The sequence below is a fragment of the Mya arenaria genome, chromosome 12 (genome assembly GCF_026914265.1).
Source record: "Mya arenaria isolate MELC-2E11 chromosome 12, ASM2691426v1".
NCBI lineage: Eukaryota > Metazoa > Mollusca > Bivalvia > Myida > Myidae > Mya > Mya arenaria.
The window spans coordinates 25634111-25647908 of NC_069133.1; the positions used below are offsets into that span (position 1 = coordinate 25634111).

At 36.8% G+C, this 13798-nt stretch overlaps 1 protein-coding gene across 2 annotated transcripts in view; it reads left to right on the forward strand.

Moving 5' to 3' along the window:
* Positions 1-13798, forward strand: part of LOC128212069 (anaphase-promoting complex subunit 4-like) — a 45114-nt gene that overhangs the window by 5050 nt on the left and 26266 nt on the right. For both annotated transcript variants that reach the window (XM_052917315.1, XM_052917316.1), the window contains 9 exons: positions 314-415; positions 1408-1491; positions 5044-5139; positions 6236-6297; positions 8290-8332; positions 9312-9388; positions 11275-11427; positions 12617-12672; positions 13270-13316. In XM_052917315.1, coding sequence (XP_052773275.1) covers positions 314-415; positions 1408-1491; positions 5044-5139; positions 6236-6297; positions 8290-8332; positions 9312-9388; positions 11275-11427; positions 12617-12672; positions 13270-13316 — 720 coding nt within the window. The remainder of the gene's footprint in view (positions 1-313; positions 416-1407; positions 1492-5043; positions 5140-6235; positions 6298-8289; positions 8333-9311; positions 9389-11274; positions 11428-12616; positions 12673-13269; positions 13317-13798) is intronic.

The following is a 13798-nucleotide window of genomic DNA, read 5'->3' on the forward strand; positions in this document are numbered from 1 at the left end:
AACCTGAAATTTGAGTTGATCTGTTATTTTTTTCCCAATTCTCTATAGAGAAAAATGAAAAGTATTGAAAAATGACTTTGTTCAGCTGTTTGTCTTACCCGGTGTCTATTGACAACACGGATTACATGTAATGGCTCTAGCTCTTATTTTTGAAAACGCTTTGGTGGATAAAACTACACAGAAGCAAATCAAATGGAGGCTATGTTCTGACTGTTGACCTTGTCTGGCAGCCATACTTGTGGAATACTAGATAAACATGCTGAAAATTATATGTAATGTTCATGTGTTCATATATTACTTGATAATGTTACAGGGTGGTGAGGTGGTGAATGCTGTGTTGTCAGAGGATCTTTCGAGTCTTCTGGTGGTGGTCAGACAGCCTGGGCATGATGAACATGAATATACACTTTACACGGTAAATACTTCTTCCCACAAACACATAGCCTTTCAAATAACCTAAAGCTTTTAACCTGTACTTAACAGGTTTTAACTTGACTACTCATGGAATAAGGAGAGCTTACTACTCTACATAGTGTCCACTTTCGTGTCACACCTTTGTTAAAGTTTTGCTTGTAAGTGCATTAAAGTCAATATCTCGGCAAATATTCTTGTATTGCAATGAAATTTTAGACAGATGATCCAAACTTTCCAGCCTTCTTAATTAATCAAGCAAGATAGATTTTGCAAATTATGGCTCTTTATTATGTAACCAAGAAATGTTTTTGCCCTGTCCATCAGTCTGTCCGTACATCCGTTTCTGCTCAAAAACTAACAAACACTAGAACCCAGAAACTTCATACTTGGTTTGCCGGTTCATAATGACCTCTTTTGATTTTGAGGCCAAAAGGTCAAAGTTCAAGGTTGTGGTGACCTTGTGGTGAAAAAGGGATTAATAATTAAATAATGCTTAGGCCGAAGAACTTCATACTTGGTATGCGAGTTGGTCACGATTAGTAGATGACTTCTATTGATTTTGCCGTCAAGGGCACAGTGACCTTTAGGTGAAAAGAAATTTGTTGGTCACCAGTCTGTGCGTCACAGTTTGTTTCTGCTAAATAGATTAAGAACTCTTGGACCTAGGAACATCCTTCTTGGTATGCGAGTTGGTCATGACCCCGAGTTGGTTCGTTTCCAGTCCAGAATTACAAATTTCATGTCCATCATTGATTATTTTTCAACTATAACCACACAATGGAGGACACGAATGCTTTTTCAAAAAGACAATCTCTAGTCATACATGTATTTACATATTCACACATTTATTTTCATATTCTTCATGAATTCACCTCCAAAAAGGTATTGGGCAGTATAAGCATGAGTGCATAATACAGATTATCAATTTATATTCAAACAAGATCATAATGCAGGCATTATAAGAAAAAGTAATAAATATGTTTTTGGTTACAGTATGATACTACATTGCTGAAATCACATGACAAGGAGCTTCACATGCTGGCCCACAAGTACGGCCAGATAGCCACTTGTATAGAGGTGAGTGTATAAACATTACGAGGGTTTACCTCTCTTGAAGGTTACATATAACACTACATTGCTGACGTTCCATGACATGGAGCTTCACATGCTGGCCCACAAGTACAGCCACTTATATACATGTATAGATGTTAGTGTATAAATATTACCAGGATGTACTAATACTATGTTGGATCATACTGTAGATATGTAGATGGCTTGTTCTTAAGAGTTTATGAATGTCTGCCCACACCCATTGGCTGTTTAATGACATCACAATGTGTCATCATGACTTGGAAGTGTGTTTAAATGTCTTAAGTGATAGCAGATAGAAGTGACTGTGATTTTCCAGTTGGAAGAATTGAAGAAACATTGAGACACAAGAAGGTCCGGGAGCAATATCATAGCTCTTTGCAAAGGATATGCTCGCTGTAAAACACTGATACACATGATATAACTTTCCTGGGTATAATTCAGTAATGAGCACACCATTTCTCAATACTGCCATTTTTTTTTTTTTTGGTAGGACACCTTTCTTATTATGGCCCCCTTCGAAGAAGAGGGGTATATTGCTTTGCACAGGCATGTCGGTATGTCGGTCGGTCGGTCGGTCCGTCGGTAGACCAAAGCTTGTCCGAGTGATAACTCAACAATTCCTGGACGTATGGTCATCAAACTTCACATGAAGGTTGGGCCTGACCAGTAGATGAACCCTATTGATTTTGGGGATCATCAGGTTAAAGGTCAAGGTCACAGTGACCTTGAATGGTAAAAGGTTGTCCGAGTGATAACGTGACAATGCCTGCACCCATGGCCCTCAAACTTGACTTGGAGGTTGGGCCTGACGAGTAGCTGACCCCTATTGTTTTTTGGGCTCAATGGGTCAAAGGTCAAGGTCACAGTGACCTTGAATGGTAAAAGGTTGTTCGAGTGATAACTCAACAACGCCTGCACCCTTGGCCCTCAAACTTGACTTGGAGGTTGGGCCTGACCAGTCGATGACCCCTATTGTTTTTGCGGGTCATTGGGCCAAAGGTGACCTTGAATGGTAAAAGGTTGTCTGATTGATAACTCAACAATGCCTGCACCCATGGCCCTCAAACTTGACATGGAGGTTGGGCCTGACCAGTAGATGACCCCTATTGTATTGGGGGTCATCTGGCCAAAGGTCAAGGTCACAGTGACCTGGAATGGTAAAAGGTTGTCCGAGTGATAACTTGACAATGCCTGCACCCATGACCCTCAAACTTGACTTGGAGGTTGGGCCTGGCCAGAAGAAGGTCCCTATTGATTTAAGGGGTCATTGGGCCAAAGGTCAAGGTCACAGTGACCTTGAATGGTAAAAGGTTATCCGTGTGATAACTTGACAATGGCTGCACCCTTGGCCCTCAAACTTGATTTGGAGGTTGAGCCTGGCCAGAAGATTGTCCCTATTAATTTTAGGGGTCATTGGGCCAAAGGTCAAGGTCACAGTGACCTTGAATGATAAAAGGTTGTCCAAGTGATAACTCAACAATGCCTGCACCCATGGCCCTCAAACTTGACATGGAGGTTGGGCCTGACCAGTAGATGACCCCTATTGATTTTAGGGGTCAAAGGTCAAGGTCACAGTGACCTTGAAAGCAAACTCGACAATTCTTGGACCTATGGTCATCAAACTTGACATGAAGGTTGGGCCTGCCCAGTAGATGACCCCTATCGACTTTGGGGGTCATCAGGCCAAGGTCAATGTCACAGTAACCTTTAACGCAAAAAGTTATCAAATCTTCCCCCACTGATATCTTAACAATGCCTGAACCTATGATCATTAAATTTGACATGGATGTTAAGCCTGACCAGTAGATCACCCTTATTGATTTTAGGATTCATAGAGCCAAAGGTCAAGGTCACAGTGATCTTGAATGGTAAAGGTTGTCCGAGTGATAACTCAACAATGCCTGAACCCATGGCCTTCAAACTTGAATTGGAGTTGCATCTGATTTGTAGATGACCCCTTATGATTTAAGGGGTCATTGGGTCAAAGGTCAAGGTCACAGTGACCTTGAACGAAAAAAACTTGTCTTGTGACTTGACATTTAGGTTTCAGGTGACCAGCTGATGACTCTGGATTTTGAGTGCATAGAGTCAAAGGTCATGACGGTCATATCACACTTTATCCTCACACTTTAATGGTCATAATCTTAAAACAGCAACAAAACAGCTGTCATTTCGGTCCATGCATATTTCATTCAATTGTCCATATAATCCTGACAACATGGCGCTCAGGGGGGGCATAATGTTTGACAAACATCTCTTGTTCCTTTCATCATTTCAACAGTTTTTATTAGGGATGCAAACGAATATTCGAATATTCGAATATTCGATCAAACGTTTGGTATTCGAATGTCAAAATCGGTATTCGAATATTCGAAAAAAAAATTCAATAAAGAGAACAAAACACATTTTGCCTTCATCACTGATGTTGTTTATAAAGCTCGTTTATCTTGTTTTTACAACGATTGGCCCCTAATCCCAGAGGTGTGAATGTGATGACTAGACACGCGACATGTGTCATTTAGGGACATTTCGTCGGGTACTATAAAAAGTCCCCCTACTTATACAATAACTGGCTAGGGATCGGCTTTAACACCAATGTGTTGTCTTGGCTGCAAATTATGCTGTGCAAAATAGCGCAAAACGAGGTGATGATATAAATGCCACAATAATGTTGTTGCATATATGTGCTTTAAACTGTTTTCATCTTTCAATACAATTTTCGTGCTTTAAAATGGATTTTTGAATATAATTCCTCTATTGTTGTATAATAAATAAGTCCAATCGACTTATGTTTTCGTTTTACTATTTTACTAGTTCCCGAGTTGGTTTGAGTTTTCCATAGTTATATTTAGTCAGTTTAGAGGTCAATCTCAGAACGAGGCTGATCATCCTACGGAAAGACCTTCCATTGGCGCAAAACACTGTTTTATTAGGAATCCATCTAATTTCACATTGTTTACAAAAGGCAGCGGAATTGAATTATTCGATTTTGTTGTTTGTCTGTTTATAATGTATTGCTTTTTACTTCATGAAAATGGAGAATTTCAAAGGCTCATTTGGGGAAATCAGGGTCCGCCGCGCGTACTGGATACGACAAAATAGGGTTTAAATGCCCCGGCTATTACTTTAGCGAATAATAATAGTAGTTTACTACATCTTCTAAAATATGTATTTCGCTAATCGAATATTCGAATATTCGATCGAAAGAATTACCGAATATTCGAATATCTGTTTTGTCATTCGTTTGCATCCCTAGTTTTTATAGAAGAAAAACAAGTCTGAATGTTTTCTTGGTATGATATTTAGGACCAGTGTGAGAATGGGTCACCTCGGGTCAAAAACCAGGTTTTACCTGTGTGAAAATTGTTGATCTATGTTAACAATCAATTCAAACAGATTTTTAAATAAATTTACTCACAATTGTGTTTTATAACTGGGACAACTAGGCAGTAATAAACAATATGCAATTTTCATGAAACTTTTAATCCATAAGAACGCTTGCATATATTTGACTGCATATTTACCTGTGTATTACAGTACCTGGGAAATGTGGTGCAGCAGATGCAGGAAGCATGGGAGGACATCCTGCTGGAGATGGACTCCAAACTGTACAACTTTGCTGAACAGAAACAGGTACATAGGAAAGTGTGGTGGAAAAGCTACGTATGGAATACTCAAGAATTCAAAGCTGTCTTTGAGGGAGTGAGGTTTGGGGAGTGGGAGGGGGGGGGGCAAATGAAATTTGGTATACATGTTGCCAAAGACAGTAGAAATACAAAGTATGCCTTTAAATCTGGTGTTAATACTTGTTATGCTTCATATTCAACTAAAAAAAAACATGTCTAGCATCTACTCGTGATAGTTACCAACCCAAAGGTTACGGGTCATTGTCCCGAAATAGCAAAAATAGGCCCTGGTAATTGTTGCTCAATTTATGGGTAAAATCCATGATTATTGCATAGTTTTCTTTTGGTTATTAGTTGTCTGATCAAAAATGAAGATTGACAAAGCAGTGTTATGAATTTTCTTATCATTATATATTTAAATCCTTTTTCAACTGTCTGTTTTTCTGAGAAAAAAGTAAGGTATTGTAATAGCATTGGTGTTGTCATTGTTTGAGCCATTATCATACATGCCATATCCTCCAACGGGGGGAAAAATCCCCGGGAATTTTGACCCATCCCCTGGATTCATATCCCCTGGAATTTAATTTTTTTTTTTTTTTTTTTTTTTTTTTAAACTTGCTTAAGGTTGACAATGGACAGCATCAATAATATTATGAGTGTGAAATTCCATGAAGGTCCATGATGACTAAGTTCAAAAATTATTTATTTGAGTATTTCTGTATTTATTCTTATATTATAATTGCAGATATTGCGCAAATTTTGTCGTGTAAAAATCCCCTGGTGTAATATCAAAATCCCCTGGAATTCAGACCAAAATCCCCTGGGAAGCCTCTCAGAAATATGGCATGTATGCATTATGAAAAAAACATGAACCTTGGCCAAAATACAAAATCTGTTCAATATTTTTCTTATGAAACTTGGCACATGTATAGCAAAGCCCATAACTCTGGCTTTAACAATTGTTGAGTTATGCCACAAGTTTGACTGAAAAAATAGATAGCATTGCCTTTTGCTCTTCTGCACTCTTTCAGACAAGCATTCAGCATCCATCAAATAAAAATAAGCAATGTAATTATATGAATTACTGATAAGGTTATTTGCAGGCATCTGGTGCTGGGACAGTGAGCAATGACTTCCTGGAACTACTTCTCTTTGGAACTCCCAGGTTCGTAAGCAGTGTTTTCACAACTCCCAGGTTCGTAAGCAGTGTTTTCACAACTCCCAGGTTCGTAAGCAGTGTTTTCACAACCTTGAGCCTAGTGTGTACATTTGTTACGTAGGTGAATTATTTTGTTGTTGTTAAATGTATGTGCTGTCTTGTATTCATACTTGTCGTTTTTGGATACGTTTCTGTTCTTATTTGCCAAAATACCGAGGACCAATTTCTCAAATTTTAAGCATTAGCTTAAGTATCTTATTCATTTAGCTTTATTTTATTCTTAAACTTTTCAAAACAAACATCGGTTAAACATGACAATTTAAATAAAAAACAAATCCTATTTTAGTCTCAAAACTATTTAAAAGGAGAATAGTACATGATATACCCCCCCCCCAAAAAAAAAGAAAAGAAAAAAAGATAGTGTGCTTAGCTTCATCATTTTTAATATAAGAGAATTAATATTATTTGGAGCCTTTTTCCCAGTGGATGTTATTTAAGTGACACTCATATTCAAAATCAATACAAAACACACAAATGATTGGTGAGTGCTAAAAGATTTACAAAGTTCAACTATCGTGAAATAAGATAAAACTACGGTGTTGGATGCACCTTTCTTTCAAATTAAACATGGTATCCTTCGTAAGAACCATTGTTTTGGATAATTATTCAACCCGTATTAATTATGGTACATCTTGTTATACCCCCACAAACGAAGTTTGAGGGGGTATGTAGGAGTGAGCTTGTCGGTTGGTCGGACGGTCTGTCTGTCGGTCGGTCTGTCCATTTTCATGGTTTCCGGACGATAACTCATGAAAGGCTAGACAGATTTGAAAGTTTTTTAGTACACAGGTGTAACATCAGAAGATACAGATCAAGTTAGTGAGCTTGTCGGGCTGGTGGGGCCAAAGTCAAGGTCACTGTTAATAAAAAAAGAAAAACGGTTTCCGGACGATAACTCATGAAAGGCTAGACGGATTTGAACAATTTTTGGTACACAGGTGTAACATCAGAAGATACAGATCAAATTAGTGAGCTTGTCGGTCGGTCGGTTTTCATCGTTTCTGGACGATAACTCATGAAAGGCTAGACAGATTTAAAAAAAAATTGTTACACATGTGTAACATCAGAAGATACAGGTCAAGTTCGATATTGGGGCTGGTGGGGCCAAGGTCAAGGTCACTGTTACTACATTTCCGGACGATAACTCATGAAAGGCTTGACAGATTTGAACATTTTTTGGTACACAGGTGTAACATCAGAAGATACAGGTCAAGTTCGATAGATCCTTCAAAAACTAAATGAGCAAATATTTACCTTAAAAGTAATTGACACAAACAAAACAAATCCAGCATGCTTCATTTGAACCAGATGCCAGTGGAATACCAGCAGAACTTAAGTATGGCATATTTGCCACAGTAGTGCTTACTACAAATATTGACCTGTCAGATGGACTTGTTAATTCGGCTAAGGAACAGTCCCGGGATTTATTCCCAGGTGGATAAGGATGCATTCAAGCCCAAACATGTACTTGTAAAATTTGATGATGATCGTTTTGGAAAAAAAGCTCGTGAATGCTCTAGATGTCTTAAGAAGAGATCAGCTAGAGCATCAGCTAGTTTTTCTTGTCAGCAGTGTAACTTCTAAATTACTCAACAGATTTAAATAAAACAATACATGCATGATAAAAGAAGATGCAGTGTGCAGTAACCTTGGAGTTATAGCCTCTTTTCAAAGGAATGGTTTGCCTTTCCTGTGTCCAGGCGGCATTTGGGGGTATTCGTCACTCCCGTGACAGCTCTAGTTTGGGAGTAAGAGAGCATCTTTAAGTCAATTTTCACTCCCAGCCTATTCTCTATACCTCCTCTAGTAGATTTTTGATATTGGGGCGACATTTAATTGCTGCTGTTAAAATGTTGTCACAATTATTGAAAGTATATTCAACTCATCATAAATTTTGTGCTTAAGAATTGGTTGGTTTAATTTTTGTTTCTGTTTCAGCCCAGAACTGCAGACCTTCCTTCTTTGTGAGCTGACAGACAAGGTTTGACCTCATTTTGTCTTCATTGCAACATATATATATTGGGTCACAATCAATGGACAGTTTGTTAAATGTTTGATGGCAGATGCACACAAATTCTTGTGACACACTTATTCATCTTTTTGCCTCTCCTATGGTCATAATGTTTTGTTTGTTTTGTTTTTCATCATGGAATTAAGGTGTTTGGAAGTAAATAAAGCTATTTCTACGCACACATGGAGTTTATATTTTCTGACAGGTTCAATTTCACAAACGCCTAGACCCATACAGTCTGGTTTCATACCATACTTCTGGTTACAAGTTTAAAGTTTTTTCCAATTTCATTACCAGTCAGCAAATACGACACTATTGTATAACATTTTAGTCTGTGATTCAAAATTAACCATGACAAAAACCTAAAAACATGGGTTTAGTACTGCCAAACAAATAAAGTAATTCACTGCAGCCTTTACCTATTCTTTGCCAAAGAATCACTGACATTCAGTGTTCATGTGTCTAATGCTGTTGTGACATTATTTCATTGCTGCTCTCTGATTGGCCAATGGTGACGACATCATTTGACCAATAGTAAACTATGTTGCAAATATCTGCTGTTACCTTTTCTCACACGTTAAATGCTGATAAAAGATTTCTCTTCTTATTTTACCTGAAATAATTTAAATCTTAAAATTTAAACACTGAAACCGGTTTAGAAGAAATTATTTAAAGGATTGATTCCTTTTTTTGTGTGTTCATGCAGGATTAATGCTTGGACATGATTTTATCATTATCACAAGAAGCGCCAAAGCTTTTCGTAGAAACTAACTTTGATGCATAGATTTTTCAAGTATATTGTTTTAATATGATATGATGTACCAGTAAAATGTTTCCATTTTGAACTTTTAAGATAGCATTGATCTCATCAGTGAAAATATATACATATATGTGCTTATTAAATAATTTGTTTCTTCCAGTATTTTACTATATATTTTGTTTTATACAGGGTTTAAAAAAGCTTGGTAACTCCATTGAGACGTCATACAACAACATTCAGAAACTGGTTGTGAAACACTTGCAGACGTAAGTACCAATGTCATTAATGAGTTGGCTGTTCGGCTGCAAAGGATATATACATTATTAGCACAGGATACTTCCATAAATTTCAGTTTCTGTACTACCTATTTTTTGATTGATTGTTATACTTTTGAGCTAAATAAAAGAACTTCTGTCTCGGGTTACCCCACCCTGCTTGCAAAATAGGTGCCAACGGTACTGTTTCTATAGTCTTTTGGTAAAAAAAGTCATAACAGAATTAAAAATATGTAAGCTTTATTCTGAAGATTATTTTTACGCAATTCCCTAATGATCACAATTTCATTCTAACATAAAGCCTAATAAAAACAAAAAATCAGCACCTAACATATAGGGCTGTCACGATACGCCAAGACCGAATCACGGTATATCGCTACAAGAGCAGCGTATCGCGATACGTACCGCGATATTTTTGTGTATTAATAATATTGTTTCGAATTGGAACATTTTATTCAAATCGGCAAAGTGCTTAAACAATTCATAGATATGATGATATCATATGTTAACTAGAACATATCTAACTAAAAACAAATGAACCAAACACAACAATAGACCATCACGGAGTTCAAAACTTCTATATCATTTTTAACTTTGGACTAGAAATATGTAAACAATTATGAAAAGACGATAAACTTTAAAAATTGAATTTTAATGGAAAAACCGGTACACTAATGTTGTACCGCGGTACGATATTTTTTAGCTCTACTGGCCAAAGGCCAGAAGAGCTTATGCGATGGTAATGTGTACGTAGTATGTGCATCCGTGCGGTCGTGCGTCTGTAAACAATTGCTTGTGAACACGATACAGTCTTCAGTTTTGATTGTATCTCGATGAAACTTGTACAGTATCTAGATATCCATTAGAGCTCGGTTCCTTTCGAAAACCAGCCAGATCCGCCCATGCATGCCTAGATTTTGGCCCTTGATAGTATAAAAAAATGCTATTGTGTAAACAATTGGTTGTGAACACGATACAGTCTTCAGTTTTGATTATATCTCGATGAAACTTGTACAGTATCTAGATATCCATTAAAGCTTGGTTCCTTTCGAAAACCAGCAAGATCCGGCCATGAATGCCTAGATTATGGGCCATGAAAGTTTTAAAGAAATGCTTTCTATTTTTAGCCAGGTCTGCATGAGCGAATTCTATTTTTAGCCAAGTTTACATGTATATGTTAATTCAAGTCTAGAGTTAAGGGAGACTATTTGCAAGTCTAGGATTTTGAGAGACAATTTGCTTTTTGCTTCTGCAGTTGATTTTGTGAATTACTCTGCCTTGTTCTTGTTGAAAGCCCAAAGGCCATTTTTTAGCTTTAAGTTCTGTAGTTTGCCCATTCATCTTAACAAAATTGGTTGTGAATGTTTAAGTTATGCACCTGGTGTCATTACTGGCCACAATTGATTGTGAATGTTTGTTCAAATTGATCAATGTTGTCCTAGGATGCCCTTGACTTTGACCTTTTGACCAACTTTTTTTAACTTTTAAAACTACAGAAAATTTTACTATGAGTACAGTTTTGAAAGCATTTTTTTTGTCAGATGACTTTTACTTGGCACATATTAAAATAGTTCATGCAACTAATCTGCTTACAATACTTTCTGGGCTCAGATGTTGAACGTGCTACGTTTTCAGGTAACCCAAACACAAAACATAAACTATATGTCTGTTGCCTTTTACCCATACATACATGCTCTGGATTGATATGACCACAAAAGCCATGCCAGTAGAGCATAGGCCCTTTTGGGCCTCTAGTTTGCTTCGTACCACGATATACCAGTATCGTGGCAGCACTACTAACATACCTGTTTTTGGACAAGATGTAACCCTAACCACACAATATTTTGGCCAAACTCTGAATGCTGGTGTATTTTCAGTGTAAGCCAGGGTATAGTGTATCACTTGGCTGAGATGCGCGGTATGGCCCAGTATTATGAGAGGTTTGGAGTCCTAGGAATCGACTTGGAGTGGCTCCACAAGGCTCTTATCACGGCCGGGTCGTTTGTCCTCAAAACCAGTGAACTACAGCAGTAAGGATCAACACTATTTTGTGTTTATATATTAACCCCTTTTAAGAAGAAGGAGTATGAGAATGGTGTGAATAAGTATAAGTAAAGGTATTTGTCTCTCACCCAAGAGGTTTTGGGTTCGATCCAGATCATGAGTTCTTTATCATAGCCTTTTAATATGAACACCAGTACAGGCTTTTACACAGGAAACAGACTTGAGAGTGACTCTATGAGCTATCAGCTTTTGTTACAATGGAGCTTAAAAAAATCAGTACTACTGATGGAGCATATAGATTTGCAATTGTTAGAATGTTGTATGGTATGCCAGATGGTATGTCTGTCTTTCTGTTGGTCAATATAGGAAGATGAAACTACACTACTACGATGCCCTTCACCCATTGTTGATCACCTTTAATTTTATGTCAAAGGTCAAATTCATTGTCAACTCTTTTCAAAAACATTGTGAGCCCATTCATTTGAGAATGGTTAAATGTACAAACCATGAAACTCCACAAGTAATTAATCCTTGACATCTATTAAATTAGTGTTGGCAGGTCATTTTTGACATCAAAGGTCAAGCTCATTGTCAGTTGTCCAGAAAATAGTAGGAGAGTGATTAGATGTATGATCATGGATTTTTATTAGTAGGCACCCCAAAAGATGACCTGTAGATGACCCCTCATTTTGTCAAAGGTCAAGGTCACAGAAAATGATGGGATGGTGATTTTGAGGTCTATTTGCAAAAGGTCAAGGTCAAGGTGATCTGAATGCAAGAATAATTTTTCACAATATACCCAAAAATTATTCATCTTTTCAAAAACTTGGTATGATTATTGATAATGTATACGACCCTTTTTGTAGGTCAATGGTCAAGAACATAGTGACTTACTTGAAAAATTTGTTTCTGCACAATATATCCGGAAAGCTTGATCCTACTGTCCTTAATCTTAGTAAATATATTCATTATAAAACAGTAGAAGAACCTGATTTATTTTGAGGTCAGTGGGTTAAAAGGTCAAGTAAGTGAATCGGATTTGATAATGATGGATGCTCCCAACAGGCAACAATTTATGCCAAATAAGTACCTTCAATTTTAATAGGGCAAAGTTCTATACTTAAATACATAATTCAAAAGCGTTATCTTTTTAAATTTGTTTATGCTAAAAAGACTTTGCTAATTATCTACATCTGTGTCATGTCCATATTTCAGAGTGATTGATGGCAGTATTAGGAATTTCAAGGCTTTCTTCAGGTGGCTCTATGTAGGTAAGTAAAACCAATTTCAAAAAATGTGTGACATTTGATGTTTGAAATTCACCATGATTAATTTCCTTGCACTAATACTGCCATATCATTGATTTGGGAGTCAAAAAGTCCAAGGTCAAGGTCCTGATGACCTTTAATAGAAAAACTGACTGTTTCATTTTCCATTGTTTTTAGCAGTAATTATTGACTTACTAAATGTAGTCTTTAAACTTGGTACGCACATTGGTGGTCAGTAGTTGATGGTCAGTAGATGACCCTTAATGATTTTCAGGTCAATAGGTCATGATGACTTTTACTAGAACAATTTCAGGTGATTTCGTTTCTGATGAATGACTTTTGAATGAATTTGTGTAGATTACTCAAATTTGGTATATACTTTGGGAATGGACAGAAGATAAATCTATTGATTGTTTGGTCAAAAGTAATGTCAGGGTGACTTTGACTAGAAATATTACAGACAATATCTGATTCGTGTAATTCTAGTTGAAATTTACCATGGCTCTTTGCAGTTTTAATACTTTTAACAGTAATTGTTATTCACCACAGATTTCCTCTTTGCAGTTAATTTGAAATTCACCATTGCTTATTTCCTTACAGTAATACTGCGTCTATCAGATGAGAAACCTCCACCTGAACTTAGCAAGGTAAACACTAGATTATCATACGTGTGTTTAATTTTGTCTGTTATCTAAAGAAAACACAAGTTGTGATATTGTCAAAGCCTTGGTGTTGTTGTTGTTGTTGGCATTGTCATGCAAAAACTTAGCCATTACTTCAAAAAATGTAAAAAAAAAAGACATTGAAATGAAACTTGATCCACATGTTGTCAGAGACAATATGTACATGTACAGCAGGGCCCATACGAAGGTTGATCCAGAATTACGTGGTCTTTTTTGATAAATATCATTGCACATAGAATATAGAACAGAACAGAACTTTTATTAGGCATAAACATTAACATGTTCGTAGCCAAATGCATATATATACATTCACGGCGGCAATATAAAACAGTATTGACATAAATGTTGTATGAGAAGAGCATAAATTCAAGAACAAATATAAATATAGCTATTCAAATACTAATTAGCAATAATTAAATTAAATTAAAGCACTTTTGCGCTTTTCT